A 23671-nucleotide genomic window follows, 5' to 3' on the forward strand; every position below is an offset into this window, starting at 1 on the left:
CTTCCAGATATACCATAGAATCCATGGAAACATTGCCACCGAAGGAATGTCTTGAAACCTCCAAAATAAGGAATCCATATTAGCATATATAGAATCCGACGGGAAACAACCCGTAGAGGTCGGAAATTGGGACAGTCCCCAAACCTGCCTAGCCGGAGGGCATAAAAAGAGGGCATGGTTGACTGTCTCTTCCGTCTCCCCACAAATTTCGCAGTCCATATCACAGCTTAATCCACGACGCCGTAGATTAGCTGTTGTCGCCATGCAACCCGTAATTGCTTGCCACAAAAAATGTCTGAGTTTTGGTGGACACCTAATCTGCCAGACATATGCCTGTAGAGGGATAATATTGGGGCCAGAAATGGGAAGACCTCTCTCCGGTTTCTGCTGCAATGCCTGATATCCAGATTTAACAGTATAGCTACCGGTTTTAGTCAAATGCCATCCCAAGCTATCCGGTATGGTAAGATTACCAAGAGGTAAAGCAGAAATAAGGGCTACATCCTCCGGCTCGAAAGAAGCCGAAAGTAATGCCAGATCCCAGGAATGTGAAGTCCTGTCAATGAAATTTTCAACTCTAAGCGTTGGATCGACTGGCGATCCTGAACGCAATGCTGGTCTCGGGGATTGAGCAGGTATCCAAGGGTCAGACCATACTGAAATGGAGGCCCCAGTTCCTACCCGTTTAATGAGTCCTTTGTTCACCAGAGAGCGAGCAGAAATCATACTTCGCCATCCATAAGATGGAGAATAAGATTTAATAGGATCTAATGGATCTGAATGCCTATAATACCGTCCTTTGAAAACCTTTGCAAATAGTGAATCTGGAACTGATATCAACCGCCAAAGTTGCTTAGCCAACAGTGCGGTGTTGAAATCGTCCAGACACCTAAACCCCAAGCCTCCCTCCATTTTATCGACACACAATCTGTCCCAGGCGAGCCAATGTAAACCCCGAGTTTCTCCCGAAGAGCTCCACCAGAAGTTGGAGATGGCACTCGTAAGTTTTCGTGTAACTGTTTTGGGAATTCTAAAACAGGACATAACAAAAGTAGGGACAGCCGTCGCGACCGATTTGATCATGACTTCTTTACCCCCCCCCCCCCCCCCCGAGACAGTAACCTGGCAGGCCAACCACCAACCCTTTTTGTAACCGATCTTGGACGAAAGAGAAAATTTTGGTTTTCGATCCATCAAGACTTTCCGGGATTCCCAAATAGGAATTCATGCCACCTAAAGTGGTAATCCCCAGGATACCCTTTAAGTCTTCACGCACATCCACATCTACTATATGTCGAAATTGAACTGAATATTTCTGGAAGTTTATCCTCTGTCCAGAAATCCTCTCATATTGCCTAAGAATCCCCAAAATAACTTCGCACTGTTCCTTTGTGGCCCGACAGAAAAACAGACTGTCGTCTGCAAACAGTAAATGTGAAATTGCCGGACATGCAGTGGAAACCTTGATACCCGTGATAAGCTTAGACCGTTCCGCTTTCCGTAAATTTGCAATAAGTACCTCAGTACAGAGGATAAAAAGATAAGGTGACAAGGGATCTCCTTGACGGAGCCCTCTAGATGGTATTATTGATCCATGGGGTTGCCCATTTAATAAGACGCTATATTCCACTGATGTCACACACCACATGATCCAGGAAATCCATGTCTCACAAAAACCAAATTTCCGCATTAAGGAATCAATAAAAGACCATTCTACCCGATCATAGGTCTTACTCATATCTGTTTTGATGGCCATAAACTTGCCCTTACAAGAGGGATTAGTGTGGAGTCCGTGAAACATTTCCTGAGCAATCAAAATATTATCCGTAATTAAACGGCCTTCTACAAACGCTGACTGTGTCTCAGAAATTAATGCTGGCAAGAACTTACGCAACCGTTGAAATAAATTTTTTGAAATAATCTTGTACCCGACATTACATAAACTAATGGGGCACCATTCAGTCATTCGGGTCGGTTTTTCTACTTTCGGAATAAGACAAATATTAGTCTTATTGAGGCGTTTGTCAAAACTGCCAACCTGAAAGAAAGACTCCACCGAAAGCTTTTAAGTCACCTTTAACCGTATCCCAATGCACGGCCGTTATTCATCAAGAATGTTTTTTTTTTTTTCTTTTACAAATCGGTAATAAAAAACAATCTAAGATCAAAAATTTTATTACTTAAAATTTTAAATGATGTAACTTGACGAATACAGTTTCTCCTCCTCTAAAGTTAAGCATAAAGCATCATAGACCATAAATGTGTACTCCATTCGACCATACCTAGATGTAAATTATTTGGTTAATAGAAAACTTAAAACGTAGCATGTAATCGATTCACAGAGATACGTCCGGTCTAAGAGTTCCTTCATGGCAACATCCTACTATGCTAAACCGATTACCAAAAAAAAAACATCTATACAACGAAAAATAAAAAAAAAACACTTCACCGTAACAAAACCTCGTTGTGTCAATATAATAATCTTCGAAAGCAAAGCAAAAACAACATGGTACTCAAATACGTTAATTAGCTTGTTTTCAGAAATTGCTCTTCTATGTCATTCTCGCTCGTTCTTCTTCTTGGCCTTGGTTGTTGTCGTCTCTGCATCTACGCAACAGTCTTGGTATCTGAAGCACCCTATGAGATGATCGTTTGTGAGCCCAACTGCTTGCATGAATGAGTAAATTACCGTTGGACTAACGCTGCGAAAGCCTCTGCGTACTAGATCTTTGCTTATAAACTCAGCTTTCGATGTCTTCACGGGGACTTGCCGTTGATACCTGAATTGGCTCTGTGTAGGCTTGTTGTTCACAAAGTTCCACATGTACTTCCTAAAGGATCCGTACTCAGCTATAATCTGTATTTAAGTTAAGAATCAACAGCCAGAGAGATTGTTAGATTTATAGGAGTTAATAAGTTTTTTTTGACTAATATAGATCAATCAGTAAGTGTGAGGTTATGTAATGTTTACCTTGCGCACATGGCGTGAGTTATCGAGGATTGACCGTATCTTGACCTCTGATAGTAAGGAAATGGCAGCAGTGCCAGGCGCTGTTAACTTTTTGTCATTCAATTCAGAAACAGCAACTGGATCGAAGTCCATGAAAATTTCCCTGTTTCAAGTAAGAAGCAAATTAAACAATCTGAGAGATCAGAACTACTACTAGCTTGGTATCAGAAGTTCATATTGTGATTTCAAATTCAGATTACAAAGAACTTGGTATGGTTACCTGAGTAATTGTCTTCTGGAGAGAATATCGGTCCAGGAGAGTTCGGCTAGAGCACCAGAGAGGCATAGTAACTCGAAAAGGTTCCTACAAAATTTAACCAAGTGATAAGAGACTCTTATAATTACAGAGCGCATCTCTGATAAAAGGAAAAGAGTTGAGGATACCACGTACTTGTCGTCATGTACAGGAACTCCCCATTCTTCATCGTGGAAAGCAATATAGCATGGGTCTTTACAAGAAAGAAAAACACAACATTATTAGTCAATCACAGCAGAGCAAGATATGGGATATAAGAGATCAACAAAGAGTAGTGGCAAGCGCCTCTTAGCATGGAAGTTAGATATCTTGAACAATGAGAAGTTAAAACATCTAGAAGGGAACTTCAGGACAAGCTATACTACATAAGTTATGTAACAAATTAACTACACACTGCTCACTGAACAAAGTGCAGAGCAATTCAAGCATTTTGCTGACCATTGTGTTACTTCACTATCCTCATACAGAAGACAATAATTAGATCAAACAAAAAACACCTATTAAAATCAGTCTCATTGATTCAACCAGATAACTTTATCGTCTCTTTCACTGATTCAGAAAATCAGGTCAAACTCAATCTCACATTCACGTACTTGCTTATTTCTACATCTAAAGTCAAAAAAACTCTCGCATGATGAAATAGGTGAGACTGATAGGTCAAAAATTGATTCTTACCAGCTTTAGGTGTGATCCAAGCACACCTTTTACGGCCATCAGCAAAGCAATCGCCAGCAACCTTTTCCTCTTCTTTCCCACCACTGAGACTGAGCTTCCTTGTGGAAGAGACAGGCCCACTTCGCCTCACAACCTTCTTACAGCTCGAAGAAGACGCCACACTCACAGGCGATGACTCGCAGGAAGACGAAGCGTCAGAGGAATAAGAAGCAGTCATGGAGGCACTGTTCTTTCTGAGAATGGAAGAGCAAAGAGACGAGCATTGCTTCAGAGTCGTCCTTGGCGAAGCCGGAGTAGTTGGTTTCTTCGTTTTATCATCTTTTGACTCGATGATGATGGTCTTCTCCATCATCAGCTTCTCCAGTTTCATCCCCGGTGGTTTCCTCTGCAGCTTGTTCCCGGTAGGACCAAGTACTGATCGGAATTCTCGTTCACCGGAATCCGCGGACCGGAATCGAGGTGGAACCGACATTGACCCGATTCTCGCAACAAAATCTGCCTTTGGTTAATCACAGATCTAACCACTAGATCACAACTAGAATCAAAATTGGTAATTTAAAACAGTCTCGGAACCAATTTCAAGAGATTATATATCAAAAGCCCTAGACTTTACAGCTACATTACCACCCAAAATGATAACTTTTTTTTTTGGTCACCGCTAAATATCTTATTTTGAGGAATCTTCTAGCAAAACAAAGCCAAGTTACGAGCTTTGTTCAAGAGAAACAAAAAAAGTATGGTTAGAATACAATGAGAGAAGCTGAGGAAACACATACACACACACAAAATAAAATCTTTGAACAGTGAAGGAAAAAAAAAAAAAACCCTTTTGACTTCAAGGAAAAAAAAAAGGAAGAAGGAAGCTTTTCTGATCGAGGACGAAACGAATCAAATCGAAAGAGAGAGAGAGAGAGAGAGAGGAGAAGAAAAGGTCGTTCACCAGTCACCGCTTAACACGTCACATTTTGGTTCTTCCGCCTTTTTTTCTGATCTTTTGTTCCTCGACCCGACAATGAAACGGGTACTTATTGCCTCAACCCGACTTGAATTAAATTGGGTTTTAATCTGAGATTGCTTACTGTAAAGCTTTTACTTGTTTAATTAATGCTTCTGCAATTAGGAATGTTTTGCCTCGTGCATATCATTTATCAACCCATATATCCAGACAAAATTTTTTAATTAATTGAACAGAGAATAATTATTTTGTATAAGTAATTGCCAATTTGCCATAACCAAAAAAAAATATAATTAAATGAGAATTTTCTTCTACGGTCGGAAAATAGCTACAAAACGGACCCACTTATCCTAAGTTTCCCCTAAAGAGATCTCTTTTCTTTCACAAACAAAAACATTTAAAAATCCAAACTTTGTTTCTTTGGCTCAAAAGACCTCTCTAATAATGGCTTCACTTCCTCTGTTACCCAAACCCATTTCACCATTCTTCAATACCCCGCCGTTTCCCACCACCAAACCACTCGTATTTCTTCAAATTCGGCCTACTTCGAGGTCTTCCGATGTCTCCGTCAATCTCAAGAAGAAGAAGAACGAATGGCTCGACCCGTTTGACAGCGGTGAAGATCCGGATAACGAATACGGGTCCTTGTTTGTCGACGGGAAGCAAGACGAGGATCCACGACCGCCGGATAATCCTGATAACCCTTATGGTTTCTTGAAGTTTCCCAAGGGTTACACCGTCGAGCTCGCTTCTTTGCCCTTGAAAATCAGAGGAGATGTTAGACGTTGTTGCTGCGTTATCTCCGGTGGCGTTTACGAGAATTTACTCTTTTTCCCCACTATTCAGCTACTCAAAGACAGGTAACATTGAACCAAACCCTTTCTCCAAGTTTGACCTTTTCAAAAGCCTTAAGTTTGTATGTAATGCAGAACATCGTCTGTACGTTTTCATGTTGTTTTTGTAAGGTATCCTGGTGTCCAGGTAGATGTACTAACGACTGAAAGAGGAAAACAAACATTCGAGTTAAACAAAAACGTGAGATGGGCAAATGTGTATGATCCAGATGATCATTGGCCTGAACCAGCTGAATACACTGACATGATCGGAATTCTCAAAGTTTGTAACTTTTACAAATCTTTGTTTTGTATCTTTCCGTTATCAGACTAGTTAATTAACTTTTCTTGAAGTCATGTTTCAGGGGAGGTACTATGACATGATTCTGTCCACTAAGCTCGCAGGGTTAGGCCACGCAGCGTTTTTGTTCATGACAACGGCTCGAGACAGAGTTAGTTACATTTACCCGAATGTTAACTCTGCTGGAGCTGGTCTGATGCTGTCTGAAACCTTCACCGCAGAAAATACCAACCTTTCAAAATTAGGTTATAGCATGTGAGTTCCTTGAAACCGACGTAACTGCATATTTTTTTCGAAAGTCTAAATTGAATGTGGATGGGTTCAGGTACGATCAGATGGAAGATTGGTTAGGAAGACCGTTTAGGAGTGTTCCAAGGACTCCTGTGCTGCCTCTTAGAGTATCGATTTCCCGGAAATTGAAAGAGGTTGTGGCTGAAAAGTACAGGAATGCTGGAGCAGCCACAGGGAAGTTTATAGTAATTCATGGGATTGAATCAGATTCAAAGGCATCCATGCAATCAAAAGGAGATAGTGACAGTTTGCTTTCACTTGAAAAATGGGCTAAGATTGTAAAGGGTATAAGGTAAACTAACTATACCCCTTTTCAAAATGTAATGATTTTGTTTTGATGAGATTGAAATTTCCTCTGAGACATGGTTCTGGAAAATGCCAGGGGATACAAACCGCTCTTTGTGATTCCACATGAGAAAGAGAGAGAAAACGTTGAAGATTTTGTGGGTGATGATACATCTATAGTGTTCATCACAACACCAGGACAGGTATTCATATGCAGATTTGTCTGTATAATTACGAACAAAGTTGAATTGACTGATCTTACTTTGATTCATTTTCTTGATCCTACTTAGTTGGCTGCTCTGATAAACGATTCTGCTGGAGTTATTGCTACAAACACAGCTGCCATTCAACTAGCTAATGCGCGAGACAAACCGAGGTCAAACTATCTGATTTAGATAAAAAAGAGTGATCAATGTTTTCAAGAATTGACAAGTGTGTGCTTCTTTTTTTTTTTTTTTTTTTCCAGTATTGGGTTGTTCTCTTCAGAAGAAAAAGGGAAGCTCTTTGTACCATACGCAGAAGAGAAGAACAACTGTGTAATTGTTGCTTCGAAGACCGGTAAACTAGCAGATATCGACATAGGAACTGTTAAAAATGCAATGCAGGTCTTTGAAGGATCATTGGCTCTCGTGTAGATAATCTTACAGTTTCTGAAACAAGTTATATATATAGAATTTATGTGTATAAATCAATTATAAAGTCTCTGTTCTGATGTTATGTTGGCCTCTCTGCACAAGAAATTTATTATTCGGCACCAAAATCAGGTTCCGGAGGCTTTTGCAGATTCAGCAAGGTCTTTGAACTCTCTGAGGTCCTTCGTCTGTGCCCTTTCAAAGCATTAGCAGCAAATCTTGATGCTAATATCGTTGAACGCAGCCTAGAAGAAGACTCACTTCTAGTGATAAGCATAGGCCTCTTGTCACTTTCGTCATCATACTCATCTTCATCATAACCCATTTCTTCTTCTTCTTCTTCAAGGCGTCTCAATTCGGCATTTTTCCTTCTCGAATATCGACGCCAAGCAGCTTGGATGAAGCAAGAAGCCCAAGTTCTCCATTGCTGAGAATAAAACCTAAAAGTTTGTTGAACCTGTCGACTATGAAGTCTCCTAAACTGACTTGCTACAAACTTCAGCTCTTCAGCTTCAAGAGCGAAAGCCTCTACTTCAGTCAGAGCCTTCACTGTTCTTGTGGAAGAAGGTAAGTTTGAGCCTGCTTTAGGGTCAAGTGCCCATGTCAGAAGCTCTTCACCACAAAAGTCTCCTTCTTTCAGTAACCCTCTATTGAAGAAACCACTTCTTCCTCCATCTGTTGTTACACTCTCTAACCGACCTCGGATTATGAACATCATTTCGTTAACCGGGTCTCCTTCACGCACAATGTATGTGCTTTCCGTGTATAGACTCGGCTTTAATCTCTCACAGATCGCGTCAAGTAATCTTTCATCCATATTAGCAAACAGAGGAACCTGCAGAAACAGAACACATAGTTAGTTAGTTAGTATATGAAGCAATTTTTATAGCATTCTGATTCTAAAAACTTTACCCTTCTAACTAAATTCAGACAGAGATGGCGTTTGATGTCTCTCCTGAGATCCTTAGGTAAACTCTGGACAATGTTTTCTTCGTCTACACCTCTTGTCTCTAACCATTTGTATTGATCATAGCGTCTGACTCTTTCCCTCAGATTTTGTGGAAGTGACCTGTGATGCATCCACTGTTCAGAGTCACGTCTCTTGATCCTCATTTCCTCGAGACGAACAGTAAGTGACTGAAGATAAGTCTGCATATTCCCGATTAGAAGCGCGAAAAGAAGAAGCCCAGCTATAGCAATCGCAATGGAAAACAAAACCTCTCCTGGAAATGTACTTGTTTGCAGCCCTTGACCTAACGTGCTGTTCAAGAAGACACCAAAATATATCAAAACTACTGCATAAGCTAACGGTTGATTAATCGGTTGCAATGCCTTACCTGAGATTTTGAAGACCCCACCAAAGACAATAACAGAACTTGGAGAAAAATGATGTTGATGATACAATGCCTGAAGATATAGCTTGACCGTATATCCCATAGTTAAACTTTGAGTCATCTGCTTTAGCAGAACAATTGCTTTTGAGAAGCTCAGGGACTGTTTTGATCCATTCAGTGTCTCGATTGCTCACAAATTTACTCCCACAATACAGAATCTGAACACAGAGTTGCGGATCTGGCTGGACTTTACAAGCAAATCTCCAACAAGTATCATTACGTTCCACTGACAACATGTACCAAAACGCTCCAGTTATCTGCAAGTGTATATAAATCATAAATAAATGTCTCAAAAGAAGAGTCATATATATATACATAGAGAAACTTACGTGGCTTGCAAGCATATACCAGAGGAGATAATAAGCAGCACCAGCCCAAGCTCCTTCAGCAAAAGCTCCTGCAGTTTTCTTCAGTTCTGATGTTAACGGAATAAACCTAACGAATCTAGGAATATACTGCACAATCACAATGTTTAACAATGCTGTTTTCGTCGGTAACACATCTGATCCTTTAGACCCGTGAAGAAACTTCCACACCGCAATCTGTAATAGCCACGCAAAACATCATATTAATGAATCCTAAAAAAGAATCCATTTTTTTTAGTAACCATCTAATGATATTTTTGACTCTCCATTCTACCTGAGGTAAAGGAAGCACTGCAAGGAAATCAACGATGAAATAACGGGTTAAGTAGCGTTCTGCGATCTTTGCAGGATCAATGACAAGCTCACCGCGACCAAACACACGAGAAGAAGGAGCTATATAAGCTGTACGAAACTGAAGAGCCATTCGAGTCAAGTAGAAAACATCAAGGATGGTTCTAAGAGTAGTGGTTGTAACAGCTAGCTTCGTGTCAATCCCTATACAGCTGCTTCCGGAATTATCGACAACGGGAAGATAAAAGAACAATGGATCAACCGAGACAGCTAAAATACAAGAAATGACGAACAATCTGTTCCATATGAGAAGTGTTTTGTCTTGAGGATCGAATATTTTCTTCTCTGTTATCCTCAAATCTTCTGGAAACACGGCTCTTGTAACCGATTTGCCGATGGTTATTAGACCTTCTGATCCGATTTTTTTGACTCCTTCCCTGAAAGATTTGGATACTTTCTTCTTTTCTCCTCCCCCTCGATTCTTTAGGTTAAATCCGAAACAGTTTCCTTTCATCATCATTCCAGTCGCAGGTGAAGAAGTTGAATCTATATCATCTAACCTATACATTCAAAGTTCATACGTCATTCAATAGATCTGAAGATATAACAAAGACAAAAAAAAAAATACTATTGGATCTTTACCTAACGAATTTTTCTCTCTGGCCGCTTATGTATTGTGATTTGTACATTTGTTCTGAGAAACAACCATACGCTTAACCTACCTAGTATCACCACAGATCTCGATTATATAATATAAAAAAAGGAGAGTCGATTAAGGAGAGCATCGAAAGCAAAATACTCATGGAAAAGTGTATGAATGATTTTGGGTTAATCTTCGAGGGCTTGAAGAAACTTGGGAAAGAAGAAATTGAAGATTCCTTGTTAGTTGTTGTTGGTACCATAGATGGCGGATGAATGATTGACTGAGATTCGACCGTTGTGAAAGTTTGTTAAATTAATCATACACTAACCATGTTTTGATGAGGATTGAGGAGCGTATTTACCGCGTAATTTGACGAGGCGCCAAGAGTTATTATAGCTCTCTCTTGTGTTGTTGTGTCATCCACTTCACCTACCACGTATTTTTGGCTAAAAGTGTAATTGCAGAAAGTTATACCGCTTTCCACTAATATGCAACAAAATATAGGGTTCAAAATGTTATTATGACAATGAGAAAGTTTAATGTTGATGGGCCTTTCATTAAGGCCCACTAATTCTTGGATTGATAAACCCTGTTGATGACTGGTATGGTAAGTAAAGTAAATCGAACGAAATCTGAGGATGGGAAATGAGACGAAGACCAATGGCGGTGCTGCGGCGAGTATGGCCGGAGGCGGAGGATTCAGAGCTAAAATGGAACATTACGTTTACAGTGGTGAAAAGAAACACGTCATCGTTGGGATCGGAATCGTCTCGCTCATCTTCGGAGTTCCGTGGTATTTGATGACTCAAGGTCCGATCTCGACTCTCATCGTTTAATAATATTGTATATTTATGAAGATGAATCAGTAGTTCTTGTAGATCCTGGGTTCGAAATAAGATGTTATTATAATCATATTGGCTTGGCTGCTAGATAACACTGAACAAATGGTATCTCAGTGTTTCCAATTTAACATTCCAATTGGACCAGAATCTGTATATCGTTTCGTCTGATGGTTACAACTCATAGGGTTTAACTCTGTTTAGGCTAAATCCTTGAACTTCATTGGTTTCTTTTAGGGTCAAAGCATCAATCTCACCAAGATTACATGGACAAGGCTGATAAAGCTCGGAAAGCACGTCTCTCCTCGTCTCCATCATCTAACAAGTAGTCTGTCTCACTGCCACACATGTTTAAAAACTCAGTATATGATCTCTGAGGTTTTGTGGTTTAGATACCAAAGTCATTCTCATTTTCTTGAATTTTTTTTAAGCACCATGTTTGGTTATCCGTTTCTAAATAAAAAAGATCAAGATTCTATCACATTTGGATTGACAACCCCTATAATAAAAATGCTTAAGATTCCATTGTGGAAAGGAAACAAATCATTAATCTGTAAGCAACATAACAATAGAGAAGTTTATGTCTACTTTTCTGGGGGAGGCACATTCATGTCTATCTCTCTCTATCTTCTTATAGAGGCATGAGTCTCCTATACTTGAAGAACCAGACGAATGCCGAAAAAATAACAAGGCCACATACTCCAGTGATTATGAGTACCCATCTGAATGCACCTGGCTGGTTGAAGAAGTCTATCTCAAAGTTCATCCCAAAGATCCCAGCTACCACCCCAAATATTGCTACAACAAATGTTGCAGTCGTCAGAAGCAACTCAAACTGGATCAGCTGATTCCGCACATTATCCTGCACAAAATCAAAGACTTTTTCAGCAGGCTCTTATGGTTTCTCAAACTGAATGGAAAAGGTTGAACTTTGAGGTATTACCAGTTGAATGTTAATGAAATCTTCAGTGTCATCAATGTACTCCTTCAACTGTAAAATAAAGAGATGGATACCGTTGATTAGAGCTTCATAACAAAGAAAGACAGAAAGTAAAAAAAAGAGAAGAGGCTTTAAGTACCGATGTCAACTTGTTTAGAGTGCTATCAATGACGACAAAATAAGCTTCCAGCAACATCTCTAGCTCTTCGATGTTCTCCTGGACGCCTTCTGAGCTCCTTGCACTGTCATGCCGGCTCCTTGCAATGCTCAAGCTTTTATCAAGCCTTCGGGAATCAGGTGGAGAAGAAACAGGAGAGACTGGTGCAGAAACAGATAGACCATCATTTGACCTGTAACCCATTATGGATTGGTCACCGTACAAAGAACCTTCCATTCTCTTCTTCTTCTCTGTTAGATACATTTCTGCCATATCTCCATCATCATCCATTAGCTGCTCGATCTCATCCCGAACCTTCTGAACTCTTCTTGTCAATGCCACAAGCCTGCTCTTTAATCTACGTACACGCTCCAAGTTTAGTGTACTGATCTTCGAGGTAAGCTCATCTAATAACGGGTATGCCTCAATCTCCAACTCTGAAGCCTATACAGAAAGATAAAATTTCACCAACTTAGTGTGTAGAAGTCAAAATCAAGCCAGTATATTAGTCTGTTTTTTCCAAGGGGGAATCAAAGTCTAAGCTAAACTGTTACTAAACTAACCTGAGAATCGAGAAAGGTACAAGCAGCTTCAAGGGCTATTTCAAGAGCTCTGAACTCGAAAGGTAAATAATCAGGGGATGAATTCTCAAAAGCATTGTCAAAACTCCTGCTCCGTCTCCTACTCAACTGGGAATTTTCCTCCTGCCACAGCTCACCTACAGCGCTAGTCTTTAGTCTCTGCTGCAACTCAACAACATAACGCAGCACGTAGTTGTCAAGGGAATTGAGGAGCAGAACCTCATCAGCAGTAATAATACAACGAATTTGCTCCAAGTTGACGACAATAGCCTTTTCTCGGCCGAGGATAGTTGAGGGATACACAAACAAGGGATCAAGCAGCCTTAAATCACGGGCGGGCAAATCACATCTGCGCATCATAGTGAACTTGTCAACCTCCATGACCTGAGTATTGCCAGAAGTATCAACACGAATCCAAGACCGTAGGCCTTGTCCACGCTTCTTCAGACCCAGGACATCAACTCCGAGAAGGGGAGCTCTTCCAGAAGCAGAAGGGCGAGACACAGCAGTATCTCTGAGGTTCATAGCTGAAGCAGGTCTTGGAGGAAGCAGCCGCTCTTTTAGTTCAGACATTGTTGAAAATGCAAAAAAACTGAAATGCCAAACAATCAAACAGATCAACATAAAACAATGTAAAAACAGATACTTAGATTCAGATACCGAATTGCAAAAATAACCAAAAACACTGCAAGCCAACTAAGAACGTATCCCATAGACAACACAGGCAACGAAATTACAGGAAGCTATTTAAAACATGGGAATCTAAAGAAGAAATACCAGTTAAATCAAGGGTGATCTCGTCGTCGTTCTTACTCTAGCCAAGCCAACTGTGACCAGAAAACAATAAACTAATCTCAGATTCCGATAAGTGATTAAAATAAAAAATAAAAAATAAAAAAAAAAAAAATAAAAAGAAAATTGGAAACTCAGAAGCAAACGAACCACAAAGCACAAAGCCATACCAGAGCTAAAAACGCCGTAATAGCTTACCAGCCACCGGATCAAACAGCTACAGATTGGAAACAAAACGAACCCAGAATCATATCAACCGGTAAGAAGCGAAGAAAATCTAGCAGATGTATCTGAATTTTACCTCTGACACGGAGACTGGTTTCATCACTCAAGCTTAAACCAACGAAAACGAAATGGAAAGATTCATAAACCAAACGAAGAAGAAAAATAAAACCTAAGAGATCGATCGAAGCTTCTCGTAAGCAAAACACCGAATGATTCGTCTGATATTGTATTTTCCTTTATGTCGGAAACAAAAGAGCGATGGAGACAAAAACACACGCAAAACAAAAAAAAAAGCTTTGCAATTAGTCGTGAGTGAGTTGTGGTGGTGAAATGATATGAGAATGTAAACTACTACTACTGCCCCCAGCCCCCACTTGAGGGTTAAACCGGAATGCTAACCGACCGACCTATCTAGTTAATTTTACCGGGTTACCTCTAACTACCCACTAATTTGCAGTAGTACTCCTCCCCTCCGTTTCAAAATATAAGATATTTTAGAGAAGTTTTTTGTTTCCTAATATAGGTTGTTTGCAAGTTTTTATGTAAATTTTAGATTGGTTTAGTATTTTATATTATGCAGTATTATTTTTAATTGGTTGAACTTGTTAAAAGTAAAGACTTCTTAATCTGCGTGCTTTAGCTAAAACATCTTATATTTAGAAACGAAGAGAATATAATTTTCTTTTATCAAATCTACTTTTTAGATCATTAATGTTGTCATTATCATTATCTCTCCCCCATAATTTAATGTTAAAAATTAATCATTAACCGAGTGATAGAGTAAAAGAGAGACAAAAACTGATTGAGATGACGTCACCTGTTGAGAATCTTGAAAAAATATTCGGTTAACCCATTTCAGATATTGACCCGATTCTTTTGATAACCTGACCCGTTTTTCTCCAGCGGGATTTCTTAATCTGCGTGCTTTAGCTAAAACATCTTATATTTTGAAACGAAGTGAATATAATTTTCTTTTATCAAATCTACTTTTTAGATCATTAATGTTGTCATTATCATTATCTCTCCCCCATAATTTAATGTTAAAAATTAATCATTAACCGAGTGATAGAGTAAAAGAGAGACAAAAACTGATTGAGATGACGTCAGCTGTTGAGAATCTTGAAAAAATATTCGGTTAACCCGTTTCAGATATTGACCCGATTCTTTTGATAACCCGACCCGTTTTTCTCCTGCGGGATTTTTTTTCAGTGGCGGTTAGCTTGTCCACCTGCTTGCTTCCACTTCTGTCTTCTTCCCTTATCCTCCTTGTCGCCAAATCTCAACTGATTTCAGCTCAATCGATCAAATTCTGATCCCTGTGTCGAGTTTGTGTTTTGAAAAATTTGAGCTTTCCACCAAATTTTTGAAGTTGGCTTCTTTTTGTTCTTGTTCGTTAATCTGTCTCCGATCGCTATACCCGAAGATCGATTACTACTACTCATTGGGACTTCGCTCTTTGAATTCGTCCTCAAAGGTAGTAAATTTTCCAAATTCTTCTCTTTTAGAGCCCTAAAATAGTAATTTGTTCTCTTCTCGATATATGAGTTCTTCGGTCTTCCTATTAGGAACATTGTTTTAGGTTTGAGTGCCGTGAGTTCAATCACCAATGTGGGCCTTGAAAACCTTAAAAATTACTTGGGGATTTTGAAGTAGAGTATGTACATATTAGAAAACAACCAGTTTTAACATTGCTTGATTTCTGAACCGTTTCTTTGCATTTGTATATGTTAGGCAGGGTGTTAATGAGCTCGTAGAAGCTACCGGAAAATGGTGTCCGTGAGCTCTGCTAATGAAAGCCTTCGACTTTGCGTGTTTGATCTGAGGAGAGGTCAAACCGAAGGACAAGAGCTAGACAAGATTTTGTTCTTTTATCCTGCCGACTTAGACTTATCCACGCAGTTATCAGTTATAGGGCTCAGTGAAGGGCTTATTACTTTTACTAGGTTAGCTGCTGCTCATTCTTCCCTTTTACTAGTTTTTTTTCTCATTACTGGTGTTCGAGATTTGGTTGCATTTATGATCTTTTTTCGATAAAAATGGTTGATAGATCAAGCTCCTTAATCAATAATAGACTGTGTGAATCTTGTTCATCTTTTGAGGCTTGTTGTGACTAAAAATGCAGACTTTTCTCTCCGGAGACAGCTTGTGAGGTTATAGAAGCAGAAGGACATTCCCATGTTTTCTATGAGCCTGAACCCGATATCTGGATGGTTATGGTAAGACAATGTCTTACTTTTACTTGTTATAGCACATAATTTTTTAATGAACGATGCACCGGATGTGTCTTAGTAATGTCAGTGAACAAGATCTGATCTAGACAGTGGCAGGTTGTGGAGAAAAATAAGGAGACAGGGGCAATATGGAGGATTGATGCATTAAGGAGAGTTCTTAAGGAAGTGCACTCACTCTTTGTGATGTTTCACGGGTCAATTAGGGCATTAATCGAGAAAGAACCAACAGGAGAGCTTACCCGGTCACAGTTGTACCCGTTCTTCACAGATTATCTAAGCAGTAAGTGATTCTCACAAAATCTAGCACATAAAATTTTTCAGTGTTTTCCTTTTCATTCTGTTTCCATCTTCAATACATTTTATGTCGCTAATTGTCAGCATTTCAAAAGCTGTCTCGCTCGGAATTCTGCTGCTGTGGTATAATGCTGAAGTTGCTATGTCGAATGCCTTCTTTGGATTTGTGCACACCCACATTATGTTCAACTTGGTTCGTGTGTCTTATGCAAAGTTTTTGTTTTTCGGGCAGATCTTTTTGTTGGGAAGAAACTTCAGCTACCAACTTTCCGTGAAACTTTGAGAGAGCGTGGAACTGTTCAGATGCTTACTTTAGCAAGGGACACTGCACTTGAAGTTCAGGTTTGTTTCTCCAAATCTATTGGACTATTTATTACACTTATAATTTGTTATTTGACAAACAATTTTTGGATATACAGTCTCTTGTTCAAGTACTAGATTCATGTGCTGGGAGCTTAAGATGCCACTCTATGATCTTATTTCAAGATCTGTTGGTTTCAACAACTCTCTCAGCTGATGATACCGTCAACTTATTTACATTTGCTGTAATGAGGTTGACCTCAAAAGCTTTATCCTCTGATGCGAATTCTTGGTCTTATCTACGTAAGGGGCATGGTTCATCTGAAATCTCTAATAGATCCACTTTGGCACCCTTTGGCTCAATTGATTCCCTACCCTCAGGAAATGGTAATAACATGCATCATGTTATTAGGCCACTACAGAATGATAAGTGGAGAAAAGGGAAAGATGGTTTTCTAATAACCGATATTTGGGGTCTAGAGACTGGCGGTTCCCCTGATTCTGCCATCCCTACAATCTGGCTTCAGCAAACACAAGAAAGAGTGTATCTCCTTGCTTATCAGCATAAAAGTCTCACCTTACTTCTTCTTATGCCTACAAATGCCATTGTCAATGGAGATTTAAACGTCTCAGCCGTGAAACAGCAAGTTATTGAAGATGTTAGCACATCACCCATCCATTTTTCATGGTGAATATCTTTTCTGGTGTCTTCTAATATATACCCAATATCTCTGTTCCAGGCATCACTGAGAATATTGAAAATTGAAGAGAAGATTTCAAGAGGGTGGGGCGGTGAGAATACCTACCATATTAAGGGTTACCGTTATTTAGTAGTTGATAATGACATGGAGGTTTCCAGAGCTTCTCCTTCAGGAAAAGTAGCTACACTTGCAAAGGTAACGTCTTTCACTTTTCATGATTTACTAGCTGAAACTATTACCACCTTGGACTCAAAAGTGTGAATTTTGAAAAACGCAGGAGTCTCTACTTGCACTAAACAAGCTTAGAGAAGAAGTGGATTTAGAAAAAAGCCTTGCGAAAAGGCAGGAGAAAGACATGGAAATATGCATCAGAGCTAAGAACAACGCGTGGGTGATCGCCCGTGTGACCAGAGGCAAAGAGCTTTATATAGCTTTGGAGAAAGGCAGCGGCACTCTTCTTGAAACCACAAACGCTGTTGGAAGATTCAGCAACAGGTATTGCTACTTACGAACTAAATACTCTGCCTTGGAAATAAATTCATGACTTGTCTGAAAAGAAAATGTTGGGATTTAATCAGGTTCTGCAGCGGAGCGTTCTTAATGGACTAAGTTTTTGTTCTATCTTCTGGTTTTGCTTTTAGTTTCAAGTACTAAGTGAAAAGCTCAGAAGAAGTAATGAGCTCTTCTCTCTCTCAGCCATTAATTTTGTTGTGGGAATTGAATTGTGCTCTTGGTTGGCTTGTAGATATGTAGCAAAGATTCCACTTTCGAGCAGAAATGAAATCTTCTTTCTGTGTGTGTAGGATAGCGTCTTTCTCATGGTTCTTTATTCTCAGTTTGGTTGAATATACCCACTCCTTATTACTAGTATATACAAGTGTTATCCCATATCCTTTCCAGTAGATTTCAAAGTTGCAATATTCAGTACATATGTTACACTCTCAAGTTAATACATTTGTTAAGGTACAACAGTATCTTATTGACATGTCGAAAGAAGTTAATGAAAACATTATGAAACCAGTAAATAGAACGGAGGCAGCGGAGAAGAACAACGGTGGCCGATGGTCCATGGAGGCATTACCTTTTCTTGGAGATGTTTTCCGGCCTCCGCCTCTTCCACCTGTAACTCCATGACTTCCTTTCGCTGCCTGGAAGATGTCGATGCTCTTGTCATCTTCTCCTCTTGTTATGTATTTGATTGTAACTTCTGCTATAAAAAGAACAAAAACAAGACAATGATGCTCATTTTCTTTGGTCATATAAACATAAGAGGAACAATATATGCTTAAAACAGAGCACCATGGGCTTGTTCTTGGTTGAGTAAGCTCGTCGATGGATTGACTTTTTGGGAATCTGATGAGAAGGGGAAGCAGAGAAAGAAGAGGACAAGGAATAACAATGCAACAGATCCTCTTCCCATTGCTTGTCTGAACTTTGTGGATTTGAGATGCGACTGTTTTGAAGCTAACAGTGTGTATATAAAGTCTGTGGGTGGGGCCAAGACAGAACAAGTTCTGAAGAGACAAGTTAGGGTTCAAATATACTTTTCTTACACTTCAAAGATCAAAATTCTCTGTTTTGAATCTTCCTTTTTCAGGACAAAGACAAATCCAACAAGCAAAGGAGATTCATCGTTGTCTACACACTTCCACACTTCCACACTTCCATAAGTATATGTCTTAGATAAGGAAGAGCTTAATGAACGTTTTCAGAGAGAGTTGTGCTTATACAACACAGACTGGACAAACATCATGTGGATATGTCAATGTGATACTACTACGCACACTATTGAGAAAAAGAAGACAACTTTCTTTATTACTCAAAATACTGAAACGTGTAAAGCATACAACTTATGAACACTCTTAAACTCTCACACAACAAAACAAAGACTCCACTGGCGCATACTCTTCTGTATTTTCACTCTGCATTCTGCACACACTCTAATCCACTTCTTCGATCTTTGGACCTCCAGCACCGCTGGAACCACCGAAGTCACCATCTGTTGGCATACCCCCTGTTGGACCTCCAGCACCCGCACCACCTTGATACATCTTTGAGATGATTGGGTTGCAAATACCCTCTAACTCTTTCAACTTATACTCGAACTCATCAACTTCCGCCAGCTGGTTACCTTCAATCCATTCGATTGTCTCATCGATCGCCTTCTCGATCTTCTTCTTATCCTCTTGATCTAGCTTCTGGGCGAGTTTCTCATCCTTAATAGTGTTTCTCATGTTGTAAGCATAGTTCTCAAGTGAGTTCTTGGCCTCGACCTTCTTCTTCACTTGCTCATCCTCAGCCTTATACTTCTCAGCGTCTTGCACCATCTTCTCAATCTCTTCTTTACTCAACCTTCCTTTATCGTTTGTGATAGTGATCTGGTTCTTTACACCAGCGGTCTTGTCCTCCGCCGACACATTTAAGATCCCATTCGCATCAATGTCAAAGCAAACATTGATTTGAGGAACTCCACGTGGGGCAGGAGGAATGCCCTTGAGCTCAAACGTTCCAAGCAGGTTGTTGTCTTTGGTCCTCGCACGTTCTCCTTCATAGACTTGGATCAGAACGCCAGGCTGATTGTCCGCATACGTGGAGAACACTTGCTCCCTCTTACAAGGAACCGTCGTGTTCCTCGGAATTAGCACAGTCATCACCCCTCCTGCTGTCTCAAGTCCAAGGCTTAGCGGAGCAACATCAAGAAGCAAAAGATCTTGAACCTTGTCACTCCCTTCACCAGTCAGGATCGCAGCCTGAACCGCAGCTCCATATGCAACGGCCTCATCAGGGTTAATGCTCTTGCATAGCTCCTTACCGTTAAAGAAATCTTGCAAAAGCTGTTGAATTTTCGGAATCCTCGTAGAACCTCCGACCAGAACCACCTCGTGGACACGTGCCTTGTCAAGCTTGGCGTCTTTAAGAACTTTCTCAACAGGATCCATACATTTCCTGAACAAATCCATGTTCATCTCCTCAAACCTAGCACGTGAGATGGTCGCGTAAAAGTCAACACCCTCGTGCAAGGAATCAATCTCAATAGTCGTCTGAGCTGTGGAAGAAAGCGTTCTCTTGGCTCTCTCACAAGCCGTCCTCAACCTCCTAAGAGCCCTCGCATTCCCACCAATATCCTTCTTGTGTTTCCTCCTGAACTCGGCAACGAAATGGTTCACAAGTCTGTTGTCAAAGTCTTCACCACCAAGATGAGTATCTCCAGCAGTAGCTTTCACTTCAAAGACACCTTCTTCAATCGTCAACAGCGAGACATCAAACGTTCCACCACCAAGATCGAAAATCAAAACATTCCTCTCACCAGTCTTCGTACCCTTCTTGTCCAGACCGTAAGCTATAGCTGCAGCAGTCGGCTCATTAATAATCCGCAACACATTAAGCCCAGAAATAGCTCCGGCGTCCTTCGTCGCCTGTCTCTGCGAATCATTAAAGTACGCCGGAACAGTCACAACGGCGTTTTTAACAGAGTGACCAAGGAAAGACTCAGCGACTTCCCTCATCTTCACCAACACCATAGAAGAGATCTCCTCAGGAGAGAACTGCTTCTCCTCATTCTTGTACGAGACAACAATCATCGGTTTATCCCCAGGACCGGAAACAACCTTGAAAGGCCAGTGTACCATATCACTCTGAACAGAAGGATCAGAGAATCTCCTCCCGATGAGACGTTTCGCATCGAAGACAGTGTTCTGAGGGTTCAACGCCACTTGATTCTTCGCCGCGTCTCCGATCATCCGCTCAGTGTCAGTGAAGGCGACGTACGACGGCGTCGTGCGGTTTCCCTGATCGTTAGGGATGATCTCCACACGGTCGTTCATCCAAACTCCGACGCAGCTGTATGTAGTGCCGAGATCGATGCCAATAGCCTTTTCTGATTTAGTCGCCATTGTTACTAAATATAAGCTTCAGTAAAATTGGAGATTTCGCTGAATTAGTAGAAAACTAGGGATTTCGATTTCTTTGTTTTGTCGTTGTTTGTTTATTTGCTTGATGAGGTAATCTGAATCGATGGAAGCAGATATATATACGAATCCGAAAAGAGAAACGAGACATTTCGAGAGATAAGCTCTCAGGGACTGTGGAAACATGGAGAACTCGCGCTTAACTACCAGATACTTCTGGATTTCGCCGGCACATATTTATTTTATCTCCGGCCACCGCTTTAAAATTTAGTGGGTCTAATAAAAGCCCATAAAGTATAAACTTTAGGCCCATATATAATAAAAGGCTCTGAGGGTATTTCAGTAATTTAGCCTCGTCTTCTTCTTCACTTGTTCGTTCTGATTTCGTCGAGGACAAGACAGAAGAAGGGGAAGCTATGAAAGAAGGGAAGAAGAAGAAGCCAGAGACCTCCATTGGCGAGTCGATATCAGCTTTGGGGGCTTTTTTTGTTTATTTGATTACTGGGTTATTTTTAGCCGTCGGATTCTGGGTGGTCCGTGACAAGTACTCCGTCGATCTCATATCTGATCCATCTCTCACTCTGCGTCTCCTATGGGTACTAAGACTATCTTTTACACAACCTGGCTATTGAATGTTTTAGTGTATGTGTGTGTGTGTGTGTTTAAGCTAATTTAGCCTTGTTTTGATGTTAATTTTTCAGATGATTGAGTTCCCGATCGTGGTAATCATCTTCAGCTTGTTCAGAAGTAACCCAAAGAAATGCTCGGTGAGTGTAGCTGTGATTTAAAGAAGCTGACTTTCTCATTTAGCTCGGTTGCTTCTTCCTTGCTTCGTTTTTGATTTCAAATAGAGTAAATTTGGATTCCTTTGTGTTTGACTCTCTGAATGATTTCCTCATATTGCTTTCCAGTACTTTAGAGCTGTTGGGCGAAGCATAGTAGGACTAATTTCCGGTTAGTAATTTTGTTTTTTTTCAGCTTATTATATGATAGCTCACTACTTTCTTTATTTGCTGAATGAGTTTCACTTGAAAATTCAAAAGTGTTAATCTTGACCTGAAGATGTGAATGAGTATTAGCTTCTTATTATGCTTTCGTCTTGCTAATGCTCAATATCCATTGATTGTGAATTCTTTAAACTTGTGTGTTTCGTTGTTTAATAGGGGCTATCATAAATGCTTTGGGAGCTGTTTCTTTGGGTGCACCTGTTGGAATGCAGTATGTTTCATCAATATCTTGTTTCTCTAAATCTTTTGATTTCTTTCCTTTTTTGGAAATATTGTTTGTAAATAATCTGGACTTTTCAGCTGTCCAGATTACAAATGAGACACCTTGGTGGTGATTGTGATCACACTTCTACTTAACGGTCACCTGAGTTTCAACTGCTGACATGAGTAATTACCTTTCATCTTATGCAGATCTCTACCAAAAACAGTTCACTGGTCCTTTCTTATGTCTGTTTTCACGGTTAGTTGCCTGCTTTAGCTTCTATGCCTTGCCTGCTTTGGAACAATCCTTTGATGGTCTTTCATTTTCACAGGTTGTACCAGCGACTGCTGTTTTTGGTGCATCATGGACAAATTGGCATCGTGTCTTCGCTTCACTAAAGTAAGTTGTTGATATTACCTTGTATGGTAATTTTACACAATATCTATTGTTAATCCATCTTTCTGTTTTCTTGTAGACCAACCGGGAATATAGAATATATGATCTTGATTCCAGCATATGGAGCAATTATTGGAGGATGGTTTGGAGCTTGGCCTATGCCACTTGACTGGGAAAGGCCATGGCAGGTAATATCTGTTTACCTCAATATACAATCAAGACCTTGGCTCTTAGTCATGATCACGGCTATTGCAAGAATGAAGTGGTGGTGATTATATACATAAAACTAATCCTTATATCATTCTTCTAAACAGGAGTGGCCTATATGTGTGTGTTATGGAGCTATAGGAGGCTACATTGTTGGACAACTTGTCTCCTTGAGCTTGATGATTTTTCTCAGGAAACACAAGAATTTGAAGCTAGCCTAGAATAGGTCAATAGATCTGCAGAATGAGTTTCTTTTCGTTTTTTTGACTTGATTGCTAGATTGAGAGACAACAATAGGGCAAGGTTTTTTGTTAGCTTGAACACAGTTTCTTATTTTCCACATAGAATCGTGTTCAAAATTTGCAAACAACTAACGTCAACCAACGATCACAGACTGGAGAGACACTCTTTCCAAACGTACTTTGGTAAAATGCAAATGAGAAGCTTCTGTATCCACATATTCGTTTATTTTTGTCCTCATATTCGTTTTGTAGTTGCCGACAACCGTTAAAATTTAGAAATCTAACAAAAATAAAAAAAAAAAGGACTGAGAAAGTTCTCCTATTTTGTGCTTGTTGAAACCTACATTTTCAAGTTGCGAAAAACAAATTTGTATATTCTATGCAATACTATATAGTACACGATGCCAATCACAGTGTTGACTGTACTTGACATCTACCATGACCAGACTCTGTCGGATGATATGGCGTGTGGTTATTGGCTGACAGGGTCTCAGTTATGTCACGGCCTTTTCACATAAAATGGTTAAATGCTGCCAAGTGCAAACTCTGAAACATGGACCAACGCCGTAAAAAGATGGTTTACCCGAAAAGGTGACCATTGCTTGCATTTAGTCATATATCTCACGCGTCACACAAATTTGGTTTCAAGTTTGTAAACAATGTAAAAAAAAATTCAATAGCGCTAAAAAGTTCGACTATCTTCTATGAGTTGCATGGT

At 40.0% G+C, this 23671-nt stretch overlaps 9 protein-coding genes across 15 annotated transcripts; 4 read left to right on the forward strand and 5 right to left on the reverse strand.

The window, feature by feature from the left end:
* Positions 1–2370: 2370 nt before the first annotated feature.
* LOC104740283 (uncharacterized) lies at positions 2371–5075 on the reverse strand. The gene is made up of 5 exons (XM_010460831.3): positions 3942–5075; positions 3402–3459; positions 3231–3314; positions 2972–3113; positions 2371–2857 (listed from the first exon to the last, which is right to left on the reverse strand). Exons 1-5 carry the CDS (start codon positions 4411–4413, stop codon positions 2558–2560), a joined length of 1056 nt encoding a protein of 351 aa, XP_010459133.2. The 5' UTR covers positions 4414–5075; the 3' UTR covers positions 2371–2557.
* Positions 5076–5265: 190 nt separating this feature from the next.
* On the forward strand, positions 5266–7323 carry LOC104740284 (photosynthetic NDH subunit of subcomplex B 1, chloroplastic). Its single transcript, XM_087486529.1, has 7 exons — positions 5266–5756; positions 5862–6012; positions 6095–6285; positions 6356–6613; positions 6704–6809; positions 6897–6982; positions 7073–7323. Exons 1-7 carry the CDS (start codon positions 5341–5343, stop codon positions 7239–7241), a joined length of 1377 nt encoding a protein of 458 aa, XP_087342655.1. The 5' UTR covers positions 5266–5340; the 3' UTR covers positions 7242–7323.
* On the reverse strand, positions 7047–10133 carry LOC104740285 (putative cyclic nucleotide-gated ion channel 7). Of its 2 annotated transcripts, XM_087486525.1 has the most exons (6): positions 9931–10133; positions 9272–9848; positions 8962–9174; positions 8576–8889; positions 8151–8499; positions 7047–8073 (listed from the first exon to the last, which is right to left on the reverse strand). In XM_087486525.1, exons 1-6 carry the CDS (start codon positions 9975–9977, stop codon positions 7351–7353), a joined length of 2223 nt encoding a protein of 740 aa, XP_087342651.1. In that variant the 5' UTR covers positions 9978–10133; the 3' UTR covers positions 7047–7350. The 2 variants fall into 2 exon arrangements, with proteins under 2 accessions (XP_087342651.1, XP_019091006.2); XM_019235461.2 differs by having other exon boundaries at positions 8576–9174; positions 9931–10121.
* Positions 10134–10528: 395 nt separating this feature from the next.
* LOC104740287 (uncharacterized) lies at positions 10529–11251 on the forward strand. Its single transcript, XM_010460836.3, has 2 exons — positions 10529–10741; positions 11008–11251. Exons 1-2 carry the CDS (start codon positions 10570–10572, stop codon positions 11097–11099), a joined length of 264 nt encoding a protein of 87 aa, XP_010459138.1. The 5' UTR covers positions 10529–10569; the 3' UTR covers positions 11100–11251.
* A 2-nt stretch (positions 11252–11253) lies between these two features.
* LOC104740286 (magnesium transporter MRS2-1-like) lies at positions 11254–13980 on the reverse strand. 2 transcript variants are annotated; one of them, XM_010460835.3, is made up of 7 exons: positions 13542–13980; positions 13391–13457; positions 13226–13275; positions 12431–13040; positions 11850–12311; positions 11714–11761; positions 11254–11632 (listed from the first exon to the last, which is right to left on the reverse strand). In XM_010460835.3, the coding sequence occupies exons 4-7, from the start codon at positions 13019–13021 to the stop codon at positions 11402–11404; spliced, it is 1332 nt and encodes a 443-aa protein (XP_010459137.1). In that variant the 5' UTR covers positions 13022–13040; positions 13226–13275; positions 13391–13457; positions 13542–13980; the 3' UTR covers positions 11254–11401. The 2 variants fall into 2 exon arrangements, with proteins under 2 accessions (XP_010459137.1, XP_010459136.1); XM_010460834.3 differs by having other exon boundaries at positions 13411–13457; positions 13542–13858.
* A 587-nt stretch (positions 13981–14567) lies between these two features.
* On the forward strand, positions 14568–18282 carry LOC104740289 (vacuolar fusion protein CCZ1 homolog A). Of its 5 annotated transcripts, none has more exons than XM_010460838.3 (10): positions 14568–14939; positions 15197–15408; positions 15588–15681; positions 15793–15976; positions 16075–16113; positions 16223–16332; positions 16410–16949; positions 17031–17186; positions 17269–17486; positions 17570–17793. In XM_010460838.3, the coding sequence occupies exons 2-10, from the start codon at positions 15233–15235 to the stop codon at positions 17598–17600; spliced, it is 1548 nt and encodes a 515-aa protein (XP_010459140.2). In that variant the 5' UTR covers positions 14568–14939; positions 15197–15232; the 3' UTR covers positions 17601–17793. The 5 variants fall into 5 exon arrangements, with proteins under 5 accessions (XP_010459140.2, XP_087342654.1, XP_010459141.2 ...); XM_019235740.2 differs by having other exon boundaries at positions 14700–14939; positions 15201–15408; XM_087486528.1 differs by lacking the exons at positions 16075–16113; positions 17570–17793 and adding an exon at positions 18013–18282.
* On the reverse strand, positions 17862–18422 carry LOC104740288 (uncharacterized). The gene is made up of 2 exons (XM_019235749.2): positions 18291–18422; positions 17862–18201 (listed from the first exon to the last, which is right to left on the reverse strand). Exons 1-2 carry the CDS (start codon positions 18409–18411, stop codon positions 17933–17935), a joined length of 390 nt encoding a protein of 129 aa, XP_019091294.1. The 5' UTR covers positions 18412–18422; the 3' UTR covers positions 17862–17932.
* A 357-nt stretch (positions 18423–18779) lies between these two features.
* On the reverse strand, positions 18780–20884 carry LOC104740291 (heat shock 70 kDa protein 5). Its single transcript, XM_010460840.3, has one exon. It carries the CDS (start codon positions 20882–20884, stop codon positions 18932–18934), a length of 1953 nt encoding a protein of 650 aa, XP_010459142.1. The 3' UTR covers positions 18780–18931.
* A 255-nt stretch (positions 20885–21139) lies between these two features.
* LOC104740292 (uncharacterized) lies at positions 21140–23169 on the forward strand. Its single transcript, XM_010460841.3, has 8 exons — positions 21140–21495; positions 21601–21666; positions 21811–21853; positions 22063–22117; positions 22318–22366; positions 22440–22507; positions 22584–22692; positions 22819–23169. The coding sequence occupies exons 1-8, from the start codon at positions 21316–21318 to the stop codon at positions 22930–22932; spliced, it is 684 nt and encodes a 227-aa protein (XP_010459143.1). The 5' UTR covers positions 21140–21315; the 3' UTR covers positions 22933–23169.
* The last annotated feature ends 502 nt before the right edge of the window (positions 23170–23671 follow it).

This window comes from Camelina sativa, chromosome 14, assembly GCF_030686135.1.
Source record: "Camelina sativa cultivar CO46 ecotype springtype chromosome 14, ASM3068613v1".
NCBI classification, from domain to species: domain Eukaryota; kingdom Viridiplantae; phylum Streptophyta; class Magnoliopsida; order Brassicales; family Brassicaceae; genus Camelina; species Camelina sativa.